Source organism: Thermobia domestica, chromosome 1, assembly GCF_964235325.1.
Source record: "Thermobia domestica chromosome 1, izTheDome1.hap1.1, whole genome shotgun sequence".
Lineage (NCBI taxonomy): Eukaryota > Metazoa > Arthropoda > Insecta > Zygentoma > Lepismatidae > Thermobia > Thermobia domestica.
Window position 1 is genome coordinate 332,821,308 of NC_137454.1, and position 20,162 is coordinate 332,841,469.

Here is a 20,162-nt window from a genome sequence, read left to right on the forward strand (position 1 = left end):
TGCAGGTTATTACGCTAAGTCTAGGATACTACTAGAAATCTGTAATAAATCTTGCAACTGCTTGTAAGATTACACGAACTCAAATATTACTATTCAACATGGCTGAAGCAAAAAAAAAAAAAAAAAAAAAAAGAAAGAAAGAAAAGAAAACTAAAGTGCAAGATGAAGATAAAAAGATTAAATGTAAAACCGATAATCTCCAAAGTTGAAAGGAAATTCCAAACTGAAAAGTTTTGGTCCGTAAGAAGATAAACAAACAGTGCCATTGTACTGTAACTTAAAGAAAAACTACACCGATATTACATGGAACATGTGCGACAAATGAAAACACCTTTGTCTTCCTTCGGTCAGTCCTCCACAAGCCCTGGCGTATTTTTCTGCATTATGCTTGGTATTGATTTAATAGCTATGAAATCAGAAATACTGAAGTCACATTTACAAAACAAAGTGTTCCTAGAAGGACACGATATAAGGCGTACATTGCTGTAAACAATCAGGAATGTTCTGAGTTAGTACAGTACTAATAACGGATTCTTACCTTTATTGAAATAATAACGTCCTTCCACGGAACCGTCCCGAAGCAAACAATACTGCACGGTGTGGCGCTCTCAGCGCTGTCTCCTGGAGTATTCGTCAAATCGGACTTGTCCAAGGCCGTGGCACATATTGGAGGTGCATTCTAGCGGATTTTGTCGGAAACGTCCCAGCATTGAACACTTGGTGTATATAGCTGCACTGGCGTATTAACCTGCAGTTACCTTATATTAAAGTATTAATATAAATACTATAGACCAACAGTTAAGTGTGGTTTGTTACTTTAAAACTGTACTGATGTATGCAAAAATAACGTAACATTTCATTTGAAGTTTGTAAGAGTGATTTCAAGTTCCAGACCAAACAATAATCCAAACTTTTCAGGGCATAAAAAGATTGTTCTTCGTTTGCACCTGTGTGTGGGATACGGACAAAATCTCGCGGCCGAAACATCGCCGCCCAAAATCTCGCCGGCCAAAACTTCGCGGGACAAAATCTCGCCGGGCCAAAACCTCGCCGCCCAAAATCTCGCCGGGCCAAAACCTCGCCACCCAAAACATCGCGTGGCCAAAACCTCGCCGCGAATGAAACTTTTCTTTAAAATTTACCCAATGAGTTTCTTAATATGCAATTCCACATTACAAATAATAATAATAATAATAATTAATAATAATAATAATAATAAATAATAATAATAATAATAATAAGAAGAAGAAGAAGAAGAAGAAGAAGAAGATACAAAACATCGTGTGCGTGGGCTTTCTCAGGTTATTCCCGTTTCCTCCCACTTTCTTTATTCGATTATTTCCTTCATCCTGGTCATCTATGTCTCCTTTAACCTACAGGACATAATCAAGGGACGTCGTAAAAACTCATATATTATTTCATACTTTCATAAATATTATTAGATTTTTGTTAAAATTTTAAGTTTTTAGATGTTCCAAAGTTCACGAAACTAACCCCGTTAGTTGTCATTACTTTCCTTATGCAGACTTTCTTTCCCTATAACCAGTTTAAAAACATCCTGTCGCCCTACCTTCACATTGAAATCCTCTAATACAGAAATAGAATTTTCATATGGTATCGCGGAACTTGGTCAAATACCGGTGATACTTCTTCTGTAACAGCGTCTTTTATACCGTCATGCATATCATCTGTTGGAACATTTACATTTTGGTCAGGCGAGATTTTGGGTATGGCAATATTTTGGGGCGCGAGGTTTTGGCCCGGCGAGATTTTGGCTCGCGAGGTTTTGGGTGGCGAGGTTTTGGCCATGCGAGGTTTTGGCCAGGCGAGATTTTGTCCCGCGAGGTTTTGGGCGGCGAGGTTTTGGCCAGGCGAGGTTTCGGCCCGGCGAGATTTTGGGCCGCGAGGTTTTGGTCCGCGAGGTTGTCGCCGCGAGGTTCTGGCCGCGAGGTTTTGTACCCAAACCCCTGTGTGTATCGAAACATACAAGTTTGAAATCCTCCTACAGATAGACTTGCTTCGTGTTTTGTGAAAGTGATTATTTTAACATGAAGATAATTGTTTATTGCTGCAAAAGTCTCTACCTCATTTTTCTTCGGCCTTGTCTCTTTTTTTGTATCTAATTCATTTCTTTCATACTTCATTTTCATACTATCTTTAGATCTTATTAGGTTTTATTAGATTCTTCAGAGCTTGCGTTGTCTCCCCTTGTTTCTCTTAATTGCCTGTGAAGATTCGGGTGTTTATTTATATATACGAAGATAAGTAAAAAATTATCCACAATTTTCACATAACTCTTCTTATAGTTCATACTGACCTGTGTCTTCATTTATTTTATTGTTATACTGTTATGGTCATGCTATTGTGGTGTTGTGGTTGATCCTAATTCTTCTATTTGTCTTTCTTTTCTTACTGAATGTGACCGCTCCATTAGAAGTTTGCACCGAAGAAGAACAACGAGCAGTGATCCGGTTTTTGTGGTCGGAAGGTATATTAAGGACCGCAATCCACCAAAGACTTTCAGGACAATACGAGAACAATGTCTACAAATGGATTGAAAACTTCAAAAATGGTCGCACAAGTGTTATGCAAGTGGAAGGAGCCAGATGACCATCTACGGCCACAAAGGATGACAACAATGAGCGTGCACTTGACATGGTTTTGTTAGACAGACAAGTGACTATTGATAAAATGGCACATCGTTTGGCCCCTGATACACCTTTTGACCACAAAACTCGGATCACTGCTCACTGTTCCTCTTTGGTGCAAACTTCTAGTGGAGTTCGAATGATCTATCTCCAACGAAAGGAGGAATTAGGATCAAACTTTCGTAGCATGGCCATAACAGCATAACAATAAAATAAACGAGGACAGAGGTTAGTTTGAACAATGTACCAAGAGTTGTATCAAACTTGCGGATAGTTTTTGACTTGTAAGTACAGTGAGCGAAGTATGCTCTTCCGTATTTGGATAGATTACTTTATAGGAATTCAAATCAATCTTCAGATACAAATTGGGATATTGCGACCGCTAAGATAAGATAAACAACAATAATTACAAGCTGTTAATTAATGATGTATTGTTTACATGTTCAGTGCTCAAATAGTGCATTAATTGCTACAGCACAACAAAAATCGTTAGTTATTATTGTCAATGAATGACACATTTTTAGTGCCATAAACATTAATTTTTGTGGAGTTCGTTATTCTCTAATAATGTTATGTAATTTAGAAAGTACTTCCACTTGAAAAATAGTGTTGAATGTTACCACAATGTTTTATCTATATGCCATGTATACTTAAATAGCTTATAATATTTGCCGCGGTCTAGTTGTATTCTACTTGAAAAAAATAAAGTAATAAATTAACATATAAAGAATAAGTGTTGTAAATTGGCAACGAGCTCTATAGCAGTTTCATAAATTCTAAGATACTATCTTCACTTCAATACTGAATGTACAGTGTGTTTACAAAAACATCCCTCGATTTTATTTGGTTATAAAATGAAAAGCTTGGGGAAATATTGTGTTCATTTTTTTTTTTTTTGGATAGACGTATAACAACTCATGAAGTTTCATGTATGTTCATTACAGGCACTCAATGTGTGCTCCACTTGCCACACGGCAAACATCTAGGCGATAATTGGGCTCTAGACGCATCTAGACTCATACTCTGGAGAGCATATCCGGCGTGATTGTGTTTACAGCTTATGTGCTTCTGTACTGCAGAATTTTCATTAAGCAGGTAGAGAAATTACGTACACTATATTTTTGATATACCCCCACAAGAAAAAATCACATCACAGAAACTGTAAACACAATCACGCCGAATATGCTTTCAGAGTATGGAGTGAGCTCAATTATCGCCTAGATGTTTGAAGTGTGACAGGTGGGACACACATTAACTGCCTGTAATGAATATACAATATATCACATGAAACTTTATGAGTTGTTACACATGTACCCAAGAAATGAACACAATATTCCCGAAGGTTTTCATGTTATAACCAAATAAAATCGAGGGGTGTTTTTGTGGAAACACTGTATATTCAGTGTAGCATCTTCTCGTCAGTCAACTTTCATTAATATTTAAAAGATAGATAAATGACTTTCAAATTTATTAAAATACAAAGTAGAAACTTGACCAAACTTATGTTCAACTGTGTATATTTCCGACACTAAACTCACTTTCCTTCATCTTGAGTTTGAGATTGCAATAGAACTTGGCACATTTTTAAATTTATATAATTCTATCAAACAATGTGATTAATATAGGTCAACTTGATTCCATATTTTATGTTTTAGTGTACGATTTTGTTATTTTTACATGTTAAAACCATTAAACATCAAAACACAAAAATTCAGATAAAGGTGAGTTTCGTTACAAGAATATGCACAAAATAAGCATGAAGTAAGGAGATGTAGAACGCGCAGGGAAGAAAATATTTACAAAAGTATTGTTGTGGTAAAATGCCGAGATTTTTGCTATAACCTAAATAACATCTATATTCATAAAATAAAGTTCGCTTTACTAACAAATCAGTTGATACATTCATAGTAACCTGAAACTTATTTCACATTCAAATGACTCCCTTACCACATCATCATCATATCATCCACAATCTAAATTTGTACCTCAAACTTGTGAAATAGGTTTTAAGGTTTATGAAAAGTTATAATTTGTTAACATTTGCTCCAAATGTTTAACGGTGTTTATATTTGGCTCTGTAAATAAATTACTGCCTATAGGATGGTGTTTCCTATTGCTCTACTACAAATAAATCTTTGTTAGCAATTACAGCTATAAGCTAATAGCATAATGCTGTGCTCTTTCTTCTACCTATATCACAAATATTTTTATTTTGCAGTAAGAAAAAGAAATGGGACATTGAAGAATGAACCACGTGATGTCTTAGATAACCGAAGTCCTGACAAGTAAGTTCTACTTTCATTACACGCTGGTTCCTGTTGTTCAATTTCACATTACATTATAACATCTTTTTGCATATCTTTTCTTATTAATGGTAAATGTTTATTTGAGAACATGTCTGAAATTACTCGTAATACTGTCAAATTAGATACAAATCTAAGCATTGAAAATAATAAATTATAAAATACCAACTAGTGTGTCTTACACTTCTTTTCACATGCTGATAAAAATAGTATTTTCAGTATGACTGGAATAGGAAATTATAGTGTAATCTTTGAATATGTAACTGCTCCACAGTAAACAGAAACAGAGCAAAAAATAATTTTAGAACGTCTTTCTTAAAGTCTTTGACAATTTTTAAAAATATTTTCTGTGAAAACGTAAAACATCAGCCTTTCGCTTACAAAGTTTAAAGTTACTTAAAAATTAGTAATAAGTATTTCTCCTTAATATTATAGTCCAGTTTAGTTGTTTTAATGACAACTTTCTTATATGTATCTATTTCATATTTTATATGTTTTTCAACAAACGTAAGGAAGTTATTTTTCTTTATTTTTCAGGACTACAATCCAGATAGAAGAATCTCAATCTCAAGGTAATAATCGGAGGGAATGGTATAGTAGAATTTAATTTGAGAAACCGCATTATTTCAATACAAATTTATTACCATCATTTTCATTTTGAAGTTGTCATTACAATTGGGTGTTTATCATCATAGATTTTAGCATATCTTCACGTATGAATATAGACAATAAATAAATAAATATGTATTATCTTTTAGGTTTTTCGTTTTTTTAGAAAAACTGACTCTTTGCGATAATTAACATAACTTTTTGTTTATTTTCATTTTAGTATGTTTTATTCAATTACTACAACTCTTTTCGTGCAGTGAAATACACAACCAACAACGAGCCTTCATAATACACACTACAGTAGAGTACCGATTGTCCAAGCTGTAGACCGGATCTAACTCGGATAAGCAAAAACTCAATTAATATGGATGTATTCATAAAAAATGTACAGTATTATTTTTTATTGATTATTTCTCTTTATTGTTATTGTATTTATTATTTTTATTGGACATACAGTACAGTACCTACATACGCACATAAGAAATTATCCATTTTCTCCAATCACTAACGATCACTTTACCAATCCCTTGCCATCTTTTTGATAGTTTCACCACAATCTAATCGTTTAATAGCTGTAAGCTTATCTTCTAATGATAAAACAATACGTTCTCTTTTTTCAACCATTCCTACAATTAGCCACGAGAACTAGAAGAAACACCCACCGCCGCTGACACTGTTCTGTTGTTAGACAAAGTACGTCTTTTGTGACTTTGGCACAAAAACTGAGGTGCGTGAAGTTGGCAGGACCACTAACAGCTCAAATTCTGAAACGCGGTGCAGAATTTGAGTAGCTCAACTGATACTCAAAACGTGCAAGAATAAAGCTCTTAGTTGTAAATGTTTTCTTAGTTGTATTTAAAGCTATGAGCGGTAATTACATATACATTTACAAGTATAGCAATTGCATTACATTTACAAGTATCTCGTTGTTAAATTCTTAAATTAGCAGATGAAATAATGGAGCGGAGCATTTTGATCTTATTTAATTTTCTTTTTTTTTTTTAAATAATAATTGTATTGAATTTTGTAGCATTTACAAGCTAACACGAAGCGGATTGAATACCTTCGCACTTCATTCTCTGTTCTATTCATATATTACCCAGATTTAGAAAACTTTTCTATAATACTAAGGTTTTAACACTTTGTTTCTAGTGATATTATTTAGAGGTTTTTGGAAGCGGAACTAATAATAGAAATTTAGCATAGCTATTATTATTATTATTATTATTATTATTATTATTATTATTATTATTATTATTATTATTGGTAGTGGTAGTAGTATTAGTAGTCTTAGTGTTGGTGATGATAACGATGACTTAAATTTTATATTGTTGGAACAACTGCAATGCATGTTGATAACAATGACTATGCTAATCTGTAATCATTATGGAAATGATACTCGGAGAAGAAATGTAATCCTCTCCCAGGTGCCGATTATTATTTTCTAACTTATACTTCATAAATGAGCGGTTGGGACGAATATAATGGAAGCGCCACTTCTGGTGAAATTGAGTGATTAGATGGAATAGGTTATGATCGAACCAGAGAAGAGTATGTAGGTAGCTTAATTTCGGAAATATATTTGCAGAGAATAAGGAAAGCTTGTTTGGTATGTGTGAATGCATTGAATTCCATGGGAATGGTCAACTTTTTCTTCCAGTCTACTAGGAAGTTAGAAAAGTGAGATACCGCTCAAGTGTCCTTTGATGTGATTATTTAAAATGGTTATATTTCAAATTAATTTACATGTCACTATCTGTAGTATAGATTCTAAAATAACGAGTATAATTTTTCAATGTTAATTGTATAGAAACACGCCCTTAATCTTAACTAACTCTATGGCCTGTGCAACCGGGAGGTTCAATACCGCATTCACAAAAGCTCTTCATCGACTTCTATCCTTAGCCAACTGGATGCAATTTCTACTTTGTATTCCTATTTCTGCCAGATACGTCTTAATATCGTCTTTCCATCTGCGCCTAGGTCTTCCTAATGGTCATTTTCCGGTTGGTTTTCCAGTTTAGACTTTGAAAATGTTCCTACTTTCTTCAATCTGGCTATATGACCTTCCCACCTGAGCCTTCTAGACATAATGATCCTAATAGTGTTAAGTAAGCGGTACCTATTATGCAGTTCCTCGTTATAAAGTTTCGCTATTCCTATTTCGGTTCCTCTTGGGTTGTCTCAGGATTTTACGGTATTCTCAAATACCGTCAGTCTGCGTTCTTTCCTCAAAGTAAGCGACCATGTTTCGCAACCGTACAGCACAACAGGCATGATTATCCTTTTATCGACAAATTCGGGACCACAAAAGATTTTGAACTGAATAATAACACGAATTCCCTGCTTTCAATTGTCATTTAATTAATTAATTTAATTATTTTGGACGGAAGCTATGACACGGATCGGGATATATATGAAACTTCAATTGAGAAATTCTGAAGAAAAACACCAACAAATACACAGAGAGTAATATAAAAGCTTATTATGAAAGGGATAAATTATATTCATCCTACTTAATCTAGGTTTCCTTTACGTAAAAGTAAAAGCTAGTAAGTGCGTTGAAGAAAGTGCTTTTGTTTCTGTGACATACGTCCAGACATATCATTTAATAAGTTTGCTCTAAATGTTTAATAAGTTCATGAGTTTATTTGATTATGGAAATATGTGACAGAGTACTGAGAGCTCAATTAAGACGCTGTTTTAGGTTTAATTACTACAAGTAATGTCTTGTTAGAAACTCGAATCTTAAAGGTACAGTTAGAATATTTGAACCTAATTCTGTCATCTTTCTCTTGGTAGATGTGGATAAGAAGAAGTATGAACAAACTGTTGTCAAAGACGATAAGCCAAGCCAAGATAAGTAAGTATTAATTACATTCCGTACTCTTGTATTTTGTTCAATTTTAAGTACTACATGTCTAAATTACGCATACTTCAGTGAAATTAGGTTCATTCTTACATTTAGATTAATAAGACATACGTTGTTGCACTATGTCTTATTAACAATATTTTAACCCCATAAGGTCGTTCAATTAACCAGTCTTAATTCATTGAAATTGTATACTGTCGTTTTCCCAATCAGATCACACGCATAGTTTTAGGACACCGAGGAGTGGCAAAGAGGAAATACTGCCGAAATATGCAGGTGAATGAGGATCTAAAGAACTGACATCGGGATCCACGATGGTTTGTGTATTTGAAGTTCGCCAGTGTAGACGATGCAAATAAGTTCTCTTCCTCAGCAACCACAGATTCGAAGTGGCTGCATAAATGAACAAGCAGGGACATCTCGTTTGTGAACAAGCTTTCGAAGACTTCAGTTTACCCCTTTTCAAATTATTCTTGTCCTAAATCAGTGTCAGAATGCGAATAAACTCGATTTCTACAGAAGTATCCAAATCCAAAAATAAAAAACTTCAGTACGAGATGAATATCCAACGAATTAGGTTTTTAATATGTTATTTTGTTCTGGAAAACGTGAATCGTTCCATCGCGGAAAATATTATTTCAAGAAAAAGAGTTTTTTTCTGTTTTACATGCAAAATCCCTTAGAAGAAGAGAGTAAATAATGATTTAAATTAAAGTTGTAAATAATATTGTCAGAAATAGGATGCAAGTGGTAACATGAGAGTATTTTCAAGCGGTAGTTACAATCACTAACAACTAACTCCAGAAAAGCGTGTGCCGTAAATGCAATGCTGCGGTAGTCACAAAACGAAGTTTTATTGTATTGTAATACACGCAGGGTTCGTCATCAGTCATGCTGGTGTTTAGTAGCTTCTTTGAATCCCTTCTGTATGATTCTATTTATACAGAACATTTGTTTGCCAGAACATACGTTTACAGAACATATGTATATTTCCCAAAACAATAGAAATACTTTATTTATTTATTAAAAAAGAACTCAATACAATTGTTTTTTAAAAGATTGCATATAAACCTGAGAATAAAATTAAAAATTACAGCAAAAAACACGTTACGTAACGAAGAAGTGAACCCCATCTTCCCCCTTGTCACACTTCGCAACGCAAGGCCAAACCCCCTCCCTCCTTTGCCGCATTACGTAATAGGTGGAGGACCCCCAAGGCCAGCACGTAAGCAGCCATGTCATCGTCAATGACATAAACATTCATCATCAAACACTGTAAAACTATTTAAAAAAGCTGGCTAGAAAAGGAACCTTCACTTTTGGATGCTACATGATCTGATTCAAAACGCTTACTCGATCGAAGTTCTGTCTGCAAATCTGTACTGAAACGGAACGGAAGGTGACGATTTCAAACAGCACTTACCATAAGAGAAATCATGTCGCCACCATCGAAATAGTTCTATTTGATGGCCCTGCATCTGGCCAACTGCCCTGACGTTTCCACCGTAGGAGACTGGCACACCGTGTAATTATGTCAATCTGCAACCATCCCTCCTGACAGACTTTCCATAGCCCTTCAACGGTTCGAGGTCTTCTGTGAGTCATTTCAAGTCAAATCACCTAATTTTAAAACATGACCGTGCTTCAATGTCTCAGATTCTCTGCACAATTTTTTCATACATAAATACCAATGAAATTATACTAAATTAATTTTTTTTCCGATTTTTTGGGTGAGAAATGGGCCGGGGAGAAATTTTTGGAAAACGTGAAGTTGGCGCCAATTTCACTTCCCGGCACTCAGCATCATGGAACTAAAATTACCATAACTTCCTTATTTTTCTATTTATAGTTATTGGGCTCATAAAGATGTCAAATGAAAGCTTAATTTCTGATCTTTCAGCAGATTCTAAGAAACCTTGCAAAAGGTTACACTGTCAAACATTAATGAGCATTACAAAGTACTTTTTTTTTTTTTTTTTTTTTTTTTTTTTTTTTTTTTACAAATTGTGCCATTACTCAAAAGTTAAAACTATGACATTTTTGAAACTTTTTGGTAGTCTCATGTCCAAAATTATTGTCGCATGTCTATAAATATGTTGTTCTAGGAATATAATTTGATAATGAATTCTCCCGGTATTTCTTACAATGTTAGTATGTGTATAATCGGCAAAGACATGTAAGTGGCAAATTTTGTCAAAAGAGTAGTAAGTAAGAACAATAAAACAAATATAAAACTTTCTTGTCCATTTAGCAACAGTTTGTTTTATTCATTCTAATTTTCGTATTTATAATTCTTTCCCTATGAAACTTACCACAAATATACATTTTCCGATTATACACATAGTATCAGTATCAAAAATACCCTGCAAAATCATTATCAAATTATATTCGTACAAGAAGACAATTATAGATGTGCGACAATCATTTTGGACATGAGTGTACATTCAACTTAACAGGTACATGGTATGGTTAAAGAATAAAAACGGTGTGTTCTGTATTTTTGTAATTATTATTATTATTATTATTATTATTATTATTATTATTATTATTATTATGTATTTTACATGTACGGAAATATACGGTTTTAAGTTTTGTTACAAATTGTGTCATTGCTCGTAAGTTACAACTATGAAACTTTTGAAATTTTTTTATAGAATCATCTTAACCCATACATGATACGGTTAAAAAGTAAAAAGGGTGCTTTTGGTATTTTTGTATTTTTTTATTATTATTATTATTTTACATTATACAGTTTTAGGTTTTGTTACAAATTGTGTCATTGCTCGTAAGTTACAACGATGAAACTTAAAGCTTCTTCTTATAGAATCATTTTAGCACATACATGATATGTTTAAAAATAAAAAGGGTGCTTTTGGTATTTTTGCAATTATTATGATTATTATTTGTATTTAATGTACAGAAATGTACAGTTTTGTGTTGTTAACAAATTATGTCTTTCCTCTGAAGTGGTGATGGGCAATTCCGGAGTATTTACTTTCCGGATTCCTGAAAAAAATGTTGCGTGAGTATTTTAGGATTCTGAAACGTATTTTCGCATAGTGCACATATTAATTCCTAAGTGAAATCTTGACCCGACTACGGTAGGTCCCATAGTTTTGGAACTATAGACCTTTAAAATTCATTTTTTTCATGCTTTTGACAGCCTATAACTCCGAAAGGAAGCATTTGTGCACCCAGGTTGGTCTATACATTTTGTCTTATCTTGGTGTGAGGAATCGCTTCCCACGCGTTGTCGGTTTGTTTTGAAACACCCTATATACCTGATTCCATCACACAAAATAAATATTTCTATTCAATAGTTTCTTGGACATCAACAAACTCCATCATTCTCATAAATAAATATAGTAATTAATATGGAAAATTAATTGGTAAAATGTATATAGCCTATAATTTATATATATATATATATATATATATATATATATATATATATATATATATATATATGTGTGTGTGTGTGTGTGTGTGTGTGTGTGTGTGTGTGTGTAAAAGTTATGCAACATTACAAAATTCAGTAATTATTTATTAATTCGTACCATTACCAAATATCTTGGAATATTATAACAAATAAGTGAGTTATAGAAATAATTAAAACTTTAGAACAGGACAAAGTGAGCATCGTTTCACAGTATGAAACCTAGGCTTACAAACAATGCTAATTAAATACTCAATGTATTTATAAGTATTGGTTCCAATAGAGTAATAAAATCAATGGTAGAACCCTTTCTTTGGACGCTGAATCCATATCAGAAAGGCATTACTCGTTATCCCTTATTCTTTTTGTTTTACGGTAATAGAGGTTGAAACCAAAAATCATTTATTTCAACCACTTTCGCTTTGAAGAGAAGGCTAAGGAAGGAGTTAGAAACTATTCTTCGGACGCTGAATCGATTGCAAAAAGAAAACTGCATCTTGATCCAATTTTCCGTTTTTGCTGTACGGAAATCAGTATTGTAACTAGAAGTAATAGTAAATTTGAGCTACTTCCGATTTTGGTAGAGTGTTGTGAATAGTCATAATATGTTGCCTTGAGAGGATGAATCGTTTCGAAAAGGACACTTCTCGCTATCTGCTACCATTTTTGTTGTATGTCGATAAACTTTGAAGCCGAAAATGGCTAATTTTAACCATTTTCGGTATGTATAGAAGGTTAATGGAACAAATTAAATCTATTGCTGGGACACTGAATCGGTTGCAAAAGTCGCACGTTGGAAGTATTTACCATTTTTACTCTAACTAACTCTATGTCCTATGGAACCGGGTGGTTCCATTTCGCGTTCACGAAAGCTCTCCACTAACTTTTACCCTTAGACAATTGGATCCAGTTTCTACATTGTATTCCTATTTCTGCGAGGTCCAACTTAACATTGTCCTCCCATCTGCGCCTAGATCTTCTTAATGGACATTTTCCGATTAGTCTTCCAGTTGAGACTTTGAAAGCGTACCTACTTTCTTCCATCCTGGCTACATAATCTGAACACTTAAGCCTCCTAGATTTGACGACCCTAACAATGTTTGGTAAACAGTATTCTGTATAAATTATGTAGATCCTCGTTGTGAAGTTTCCGCTATTCTCCATTCCGAATCCTCTTGGGTTCGAATATTCGTCTCAGGATCATTGTTCTCAAATACTTTCAATCTATGTTATTCCCTCAGAGTAAGCAACCATGTTTTGCAACCATATAGAACATGCATTATTATCGTTTTATTTATTTTAAGCTTCAAATTCCTCGACAGAATTCGCGACGACAAGAGATTTTAAACTGAATAATAACACGAATTCCCTGCTTTTCGTCGACATTTAATTTCTTCGTGAATGTGGTTTTCGTCTCTTAATATTGATCCTAGATATTTGAAACTATCCAATTTATCAAAAGTATTATTTGATGTTTATACACAACCGTAATTTGCCGTATTACGATCCAGACGAATTTCCATGGATTTAGTTTTCTCTGCATTTACTTCTAAACTCATGCGTTTAACAAGACCTCTGCAAGCGTTTAATAAGTCTTCTGTATTTCGTTGTATTGTTCTCTTGTCATCCCCTATTAGATTTACATCAGTATACGCCATAACCTGGTAAACCCCATTCAACTCTAGGTCCTAGTTGATATCTTTGATTTTCCTTATAGCATATTCCAGGACAAATTTGAATAATAATAGCGACAATGCATCTCCTTGTTTCAGGCCATTTTCGATGTGAAAGCTCGTGGACAATAATTTTCCTTACCGGGCTTTACTTTGGGATTCATTTAAACATATCTTAATTAATCTAATTAGTTTTTTCGGTATTCGAAATTCTGTAAGAATGTTGTACAATGTTTCTCTCCTAACCGAGCCTTTCTAAAATCAATAAATAGTTGATGTACCTGGGTATTGTATTCCCACTCCTTTTAGAGTATTTGTCGAATTGAATATATTTGGTCGATCGTTGATCGATTTCGTCTAAATCCGCACTGTTAATCTCCAATAATTTCATCTGTGTATGGGGCCAATCTTGCTAATAGAATGTTTGAAAGGATTTTATAAGATGTTGACAGAAATCTCTTGTACAGTCGGTTTTGTCACCTTTGTTGTGAATTTTAACAATAATTGATTTTTTTCCACTTTTGTGGCAAATCTTCCTTGTTCTTTTACGGAAATTAAAACCGAAAGTAACAGTAAACTTGAATCACTTCCGGTTTAGGTGGAGTGTTCGGGATACTCATGATATATTTTATTGAGATGTTGAATTGTTTGCAAAGAAATAAAATTAATAAACTTGGGCAACATCAGCATCCTAAATGCTGCATGAGGCGATTTCCTAATTTGTCTCCTTGAACCAATTTAATTTGGTATGATATCAAATCTATTGCCATCAATAAATTAAATGTTAATTTATTATAGTGTTCTAATTTTTCTTTGACAATATTGTCCTCCATGTCCTCTTCTTCAAACCTGATTGTTTCGTCAATGTTGTATCTTTCATTGATATTCTATTACCAGTTTGGGATTTTAGTTTATCTTGACCTACAATAAATTCCAATTTATAACCTGTTTTGGAACATACATACTTACCAACGTTTTATAATAGCGTCATGCAGAATGTACCACCTATTGTTGTGAAAAATATATTGGCCAATAACATAAGTCATTGTTTTGAAAGGTTCTTTACAATACATTCATTCTGTATTAATTGACAAATCAACGCTGACTAACGCCATTTTACACACCATAAGCGTAAATTACTAATTTTATATCATCCATAAACATTGTTAACAAAAGTTCTTCCTTATACAAAATCTCTTTGGAAATAGTTTCGAATATTTTACCTTGACTTTTCTTGGAACACCATTCCCTAAAAGATTTTTCTTTCAGCTTAATTTTATGTCTACAATGCCTTCAAACCTTTATGCCAAGTTATATTTAATACAGAGCGTTCAAAAAGTCTCTATACACCTGAATTGTCACATATTCAAAGCAACGAGAAAATTATTTTACTCAAAATTTATTACATTTTATGGCATAAAAGCACTATGTACAGGGCGTAGCATATACACACACATTTTAACACACATTTTCACAGCAAATGTTGGAAATGTCCCCCATGAGCCTCCAAATATGCTTACACACGTTTCAGATGTATAGAGACTTTTTGAACGCTCTGTATATCTATAACCTTATCGTCGAATTTAAAGAATTTATTACTTTCTACTAGTTTTAATATATAAATGTCGTGTCTGACCTTTGAGACTGTACAGGAACTTTATCTGTACCAAGAGAATAATATTATGTATATTCGGTATATTCTTCGTATTTTTCCCCAGTACACAGTAATTCTTTAAGTACTCAAGGTTGAAGATGAACATTTCTTATTTCTTTAATTGTCTCCCCAATGGTTTTTAAGGTGGATACAGAAACAGAAAACCTTAGGTAGAATGTATATTGTAGTAAGCATAATTGTTTTCATAAGCATGAGTTTGAGGCAGGTCACTCTTTCCAAAGCAGCTATAAGTTTAGGTAAAAGATGTTTATTCTCCATGCCGGTATTAACATCTTGATAGGGTGTTGACTGCATTAGGCGATTCAGACCAGGTTCATTTGATCTTTGTTGAACAAAGCTTATCTTAGCTGAACATTCTTTACCCAATATCGTATTATAAAAGGTCCGAATGCTCTCTTCAATCTGTCTCCTTATCAATTACATCACTATCAATAAAAATATTCTGAGGATTCTTTGAAGGATCCACATTAGCATCGGCTTATGCTCACATATTTTCTCTAATGTTCGTATTATTTTCATTTTCTACTCGTGTTATTTATTATTCCCAACTTTTCTATTATTTTTGACATAATAGCTCTATATTATCCCCAATATCCAATTAAGATGTATAGAACCTATTAAAGATAGCTTACCCAGCTCGATAACTTCATCCGTGTCCTTGCCAGAAGCATTGAGTTACAATACTTAATAATATTACCTAAATGATAACCAAAATACAAAATGTGATCTTATTAAAAATAATTCCTTACGGAGTTCATTTAACACCTTAAGCACACTAGTTTCTAATTGTTCAATTCTTATAATGTCATTCTAATTATTTATATAACTCTCTAATAAAACCCCGTCAGTATCTATTGTTGAAAAGGGATAGAAGTCTCTGTGGAACCATTTACATTAATTTACTATTCTTTTCTTCAAAGATCGTTTTCTCTTTCTCAATAGTTTCGAAGGTAAAACTTCTAATTTCACTATTCAAGTAATATAATTTATGTTGCAAATTCCTTTGAATTCCCTGGCGGTTATTAGTAATGTTAATCATCTTTTTGTTAATAGTTATCATAAATATAAAAGATTTCGAGATATCGACATCTTAATACAATAATTGCAACCTCTATTTCTTTTTCCCACTTATTTCCTTCTCTTTATATTCAATATAAAAATCGTAGAATCTTAATAACTTTAAATGAAAAGTCTGAACATCAAATGTTATGTCTATAATTATTTTATTGTCCCACAAGGGTATTTCCAAGGCTAGTAATGGTTCACAGCTTACTAGGATCAACTAAGATCCGCTACTCCATTCTTTGCAATACTCAGAATTTACAGCTTACACATATATTTACACTGTCACACACGATTATAAATCACTATAAAATAAATTTATGATCTACAACTTGGTTCTCTTACTTAAAATGTTATCTCTATGTTACCATTTCATAATAACTCTTTTATCTCCATTGCATAATTAGCAAATCAGCCTCTTGTCACAACATGTAACATATTCCTTTTTCAACCCATAAATGTTTGCAATACATTTTAAAATTATAATATAAATTAATTAGAATAACAATACTCTAAACTCAATAGCAGCAATGATTTAAAATTATTGAATAAATTACTTTAAATACTCAAAACACAGATCACCCAACATTATGACAATATATCTAAAATCCAATACATTAACATAATTTACCAAAAAAAAAATTTGAAATAATTCCAACATATTAAAACATAAATAAATAAATAAAATAAAAGTTAGTATGAATTAATTATGTCTCACAATTTAAAACTTACAAATGGCATAGCATTTGCTCAGTTAACATACTTTAAATTGCGTAGTATATCTAAAGTTGAGCGAAGAATGGCAATCGAAATCCTCTTTTTTGTATGAAAATATGAATCTTTGTTTCGTTAAATACGCCTTTAGAATGTTAAATAATAGGATTAAATAACCACCCCTCTTGTACATAGTACCAATGATGTTACATGAACACTCTTATTGTCAGTATCTATCTGTTCTGCATAAAAGGTGTTAAGTCCAAAAATCATAAATCGTAGTCACATGACAAAGATTGGCATTGAAAATTTTCTGCTTGTGTAAGGTCATATAAAACAAAAGTTTATTAAGTGTTTTACACTGTTGGTGCAGTGTTAAGTATTTTCAATCCCTGCATAAATTGTTTCCCACAAAGTATTATAAAGGTTTTCAAGTTCAAACTTTTAGAACACTTTGGACTTAACACCTTTTACGCAGCAAACATAGGTATAATCTTTTATTTTTTTATGTTTTGCAGGATTAATTTTTTTAAATCACAAGAATTCTGTTCAATTTTATCATCCTGAAATCGTATTTAAATATCTACAACTATATATAAGTATCATCCTCAACCATTAGGTCATGATTTAATTACACTTATTCAACAATAAATTTTAACCCTCTGCCAGTCTTAAAACCCCATATCTAAAAATGGTTCTCTCGTATTTGTACAACATAATTTTATCAGGCGATCCTTATATTCACATGCTGAAAGCATTTACTGACTATGTGCTCTAGTGTTTCGATCGGTTCTTGGCATTCTCTACATGATTCATCAATCCCAGGTTGAACTTTTGCAAGAGCTGGCCTAATACAGTATATTGGTTTTGCCCTTAGGTTATCAATTAATCAGTTGTCCGATAGCCATTCTTTATTTTGCAGGAAAAAAGGAAATAGGTTCATATTCTATTCCTTTCTTTTGACAGACTTCACTGTTCCAATTGTCAAAATATTTATTCTCGATTTGATTTTGATATTGTTAAGTACTGTCAGATTGTAAGATTTTACCATTTCTGCCCTGCGAACAAAAATGAATTCTATTTTATTTGAATTAGAATTAGGTATAAAATATTTAAAGACCTTATCTCCTTCAAACATGAATTTTAGCTGAGCAAGTAAAATAATGTTCTAAATTTTAATAATCTTCAGAGCTCCATTTGATTGCAAGAAAAATAAATTATGCACTGTTGAACCGTATAAGTGTAATCAACTATTAATCCATTGTCAAATCGTTTCATCAATCGAGTTCAAAAAGTAAAATAACAAAAAATTGAAATCCAACAATAGAAGGAATGGAGATCAAATACGTTTGTAACAAATTTAGCTCTTATCTCTATTTTAGACTCAGTTTGCCGTCTAAGTCTAATATTTTGCACATTTCTCCATCATGAAATTAATTTTCAATACAGATTTCTCTATGTATATCCGACCAATTTCGATTCGGTGCTTCCACCTACCGTATCGTGCTGGAACTATGGGGTTTCTGGCGGGAGCACTGTTGTATCCGACCTTGTAGATGCGTGAGTGTTGGCCGTGAGTGTTATCAAATGGCGTCGAAAATTAACCGGCATTGGAAGGGCTACGTAATAACCCTTTTCCATGCTAAGTTTTCATACGTATGCATTGTGAAACAGTGTTGGGAAAATAGGTTAACACTCGGAGTGACTACCGTTAAAGCTATTGTAGTCCTTTCCACGTAACAGGAACGTATGGCAAGATAGCCCCCCTCCACTTTAGAAAATTGAAACAATGACTAGGTCATTCGTTTGTACTACGTTTGTACCGTTTGTACCGAAAATATTTTCGTTTGTACCATTTTGCTTATAGGGTTACTTGAGAGGTCAACTGGGGGCCTATCTTGGCGCCATGATAGCCTCCCCCCCGTATCACAGCACAAAAAATTGGAATACACCATTCGAAAGCAAATCGTTTGTACAGTTTGCACCGAAAAAAGTTTTGTTTGTACCCTGATAGTTTTCGAGAAACAGGGGATGACATTTGGGGGGGCTATCTTGGCGCCAAGATAGCCCCCCGTATGACAGCACAAAAAATTGGAATACACTGTTCGAAAGCAAATCGTTTGTATTGTTTGTACCGAAAAAAGTTTTGTTTGTACCCTGATAGTTTTCGAGAAACAGGGGATGACATTTGAGGGTCCTATCTTGGGGCCAAGATAGCCCCCCCGTATCACAGCACAAAAATTTGAAATGCACCATTCAAAAGCACATCGTTTGTACCGTTTGTACCGAAAAAAGTTTTGTTTGTACCCTGATAGTTTTCGAGAAACAGGGGGTGATATTTTGGGCAGCGCCAAGATAGCCTCCCCGTATCAGGCAAAAAAATTGAAATACATCATTCGATAGTAAATCGTTTGTACCGTTTGTACCGAAAATAGTTCTGTTTGTGCCCTGATAGTTTTCGAGGAACAGGGGATGATATTTAGGGGCGGGAGGCTATCTTGGCGCCAAGATAGGCCCCCCGTATCACAGCACAAAAAATTGGAATACACCATTCGAAAGCAAATCGTTTGTACCGTTTGTACCGAAAAGTGTTTTGTTTGTACCCTGATAGTTTTCGAGAAACAGGAGATGATATTTTAGGGCGGGAGGCTATCTTGGCGCCAAGATAGCCCCCCCCCCATATCACAGCACAAAAAATTGGAATACACCATTCGAAAGCAAATAGTTTGAACCGTTTGTACCGAAAAATGTTTTGTTTGTACCCTGATAATTTTCAAGAAAGAGTGGATGGCATTTGGGAGGCTATCTTGTACGCAAGATAGGCCCCGTAATATGTACTTTTTGCATGCCCATTAATAAGTATTATGTGTCTATTCATGTGAATTTGCGTGTATTTAGAATTCTTGTTGTACATATCCAAATAAAAGAAAGGTCTTGTTGGGAATAACGCAACGTTAAAATTGAATCGGCGAGTGGGAAAACAGTGTGAGTTCAAAATAAGCCATTTTGAGTTAAAGGCGAAGATAACACTAAAGATGTAGAACTACAAGTTGTAATGAAGAGCAGTACAATTTGGAAGACCTCGCACGTTATAACAGAATGCTATAATGTCGACTGTATATTTGTGGCATTAACAAACGAAAGTTCTTTCTTCAAATATCTCAAAATGC

At 33.6% G+C, this 20,162-nt stretch overlaps 1 protein-coding gene across 1 annotated transcript in view; it reads left to right on the forward strand.

The window, feature by feature from the left end:
• LOC145668010 (uncharacterized) overlaps window positions 1-20,162 on the forward strand; it is a 41,673-nt gene that overhangs the window by 15,865 nt on the left and 5,646 nt on the right. The window contains exons 4-6 of the mRNA XM_081735469.1: window positions 4,867-4,933; window positions 5,489-5,523; window positions 8,363-8,423. Coding sequence (XP_081591595.1) covers window positions 4,867-4,933; window positions 5,489-5,523; window positions 8,363-8,423 — 163 coding nt within the window. The remainder of the gene's footprint in view (window positions 1-4,866; window positions 4,934-5,488; window positions 5,524-8,362; window positions 8,424-20,162) is intronic.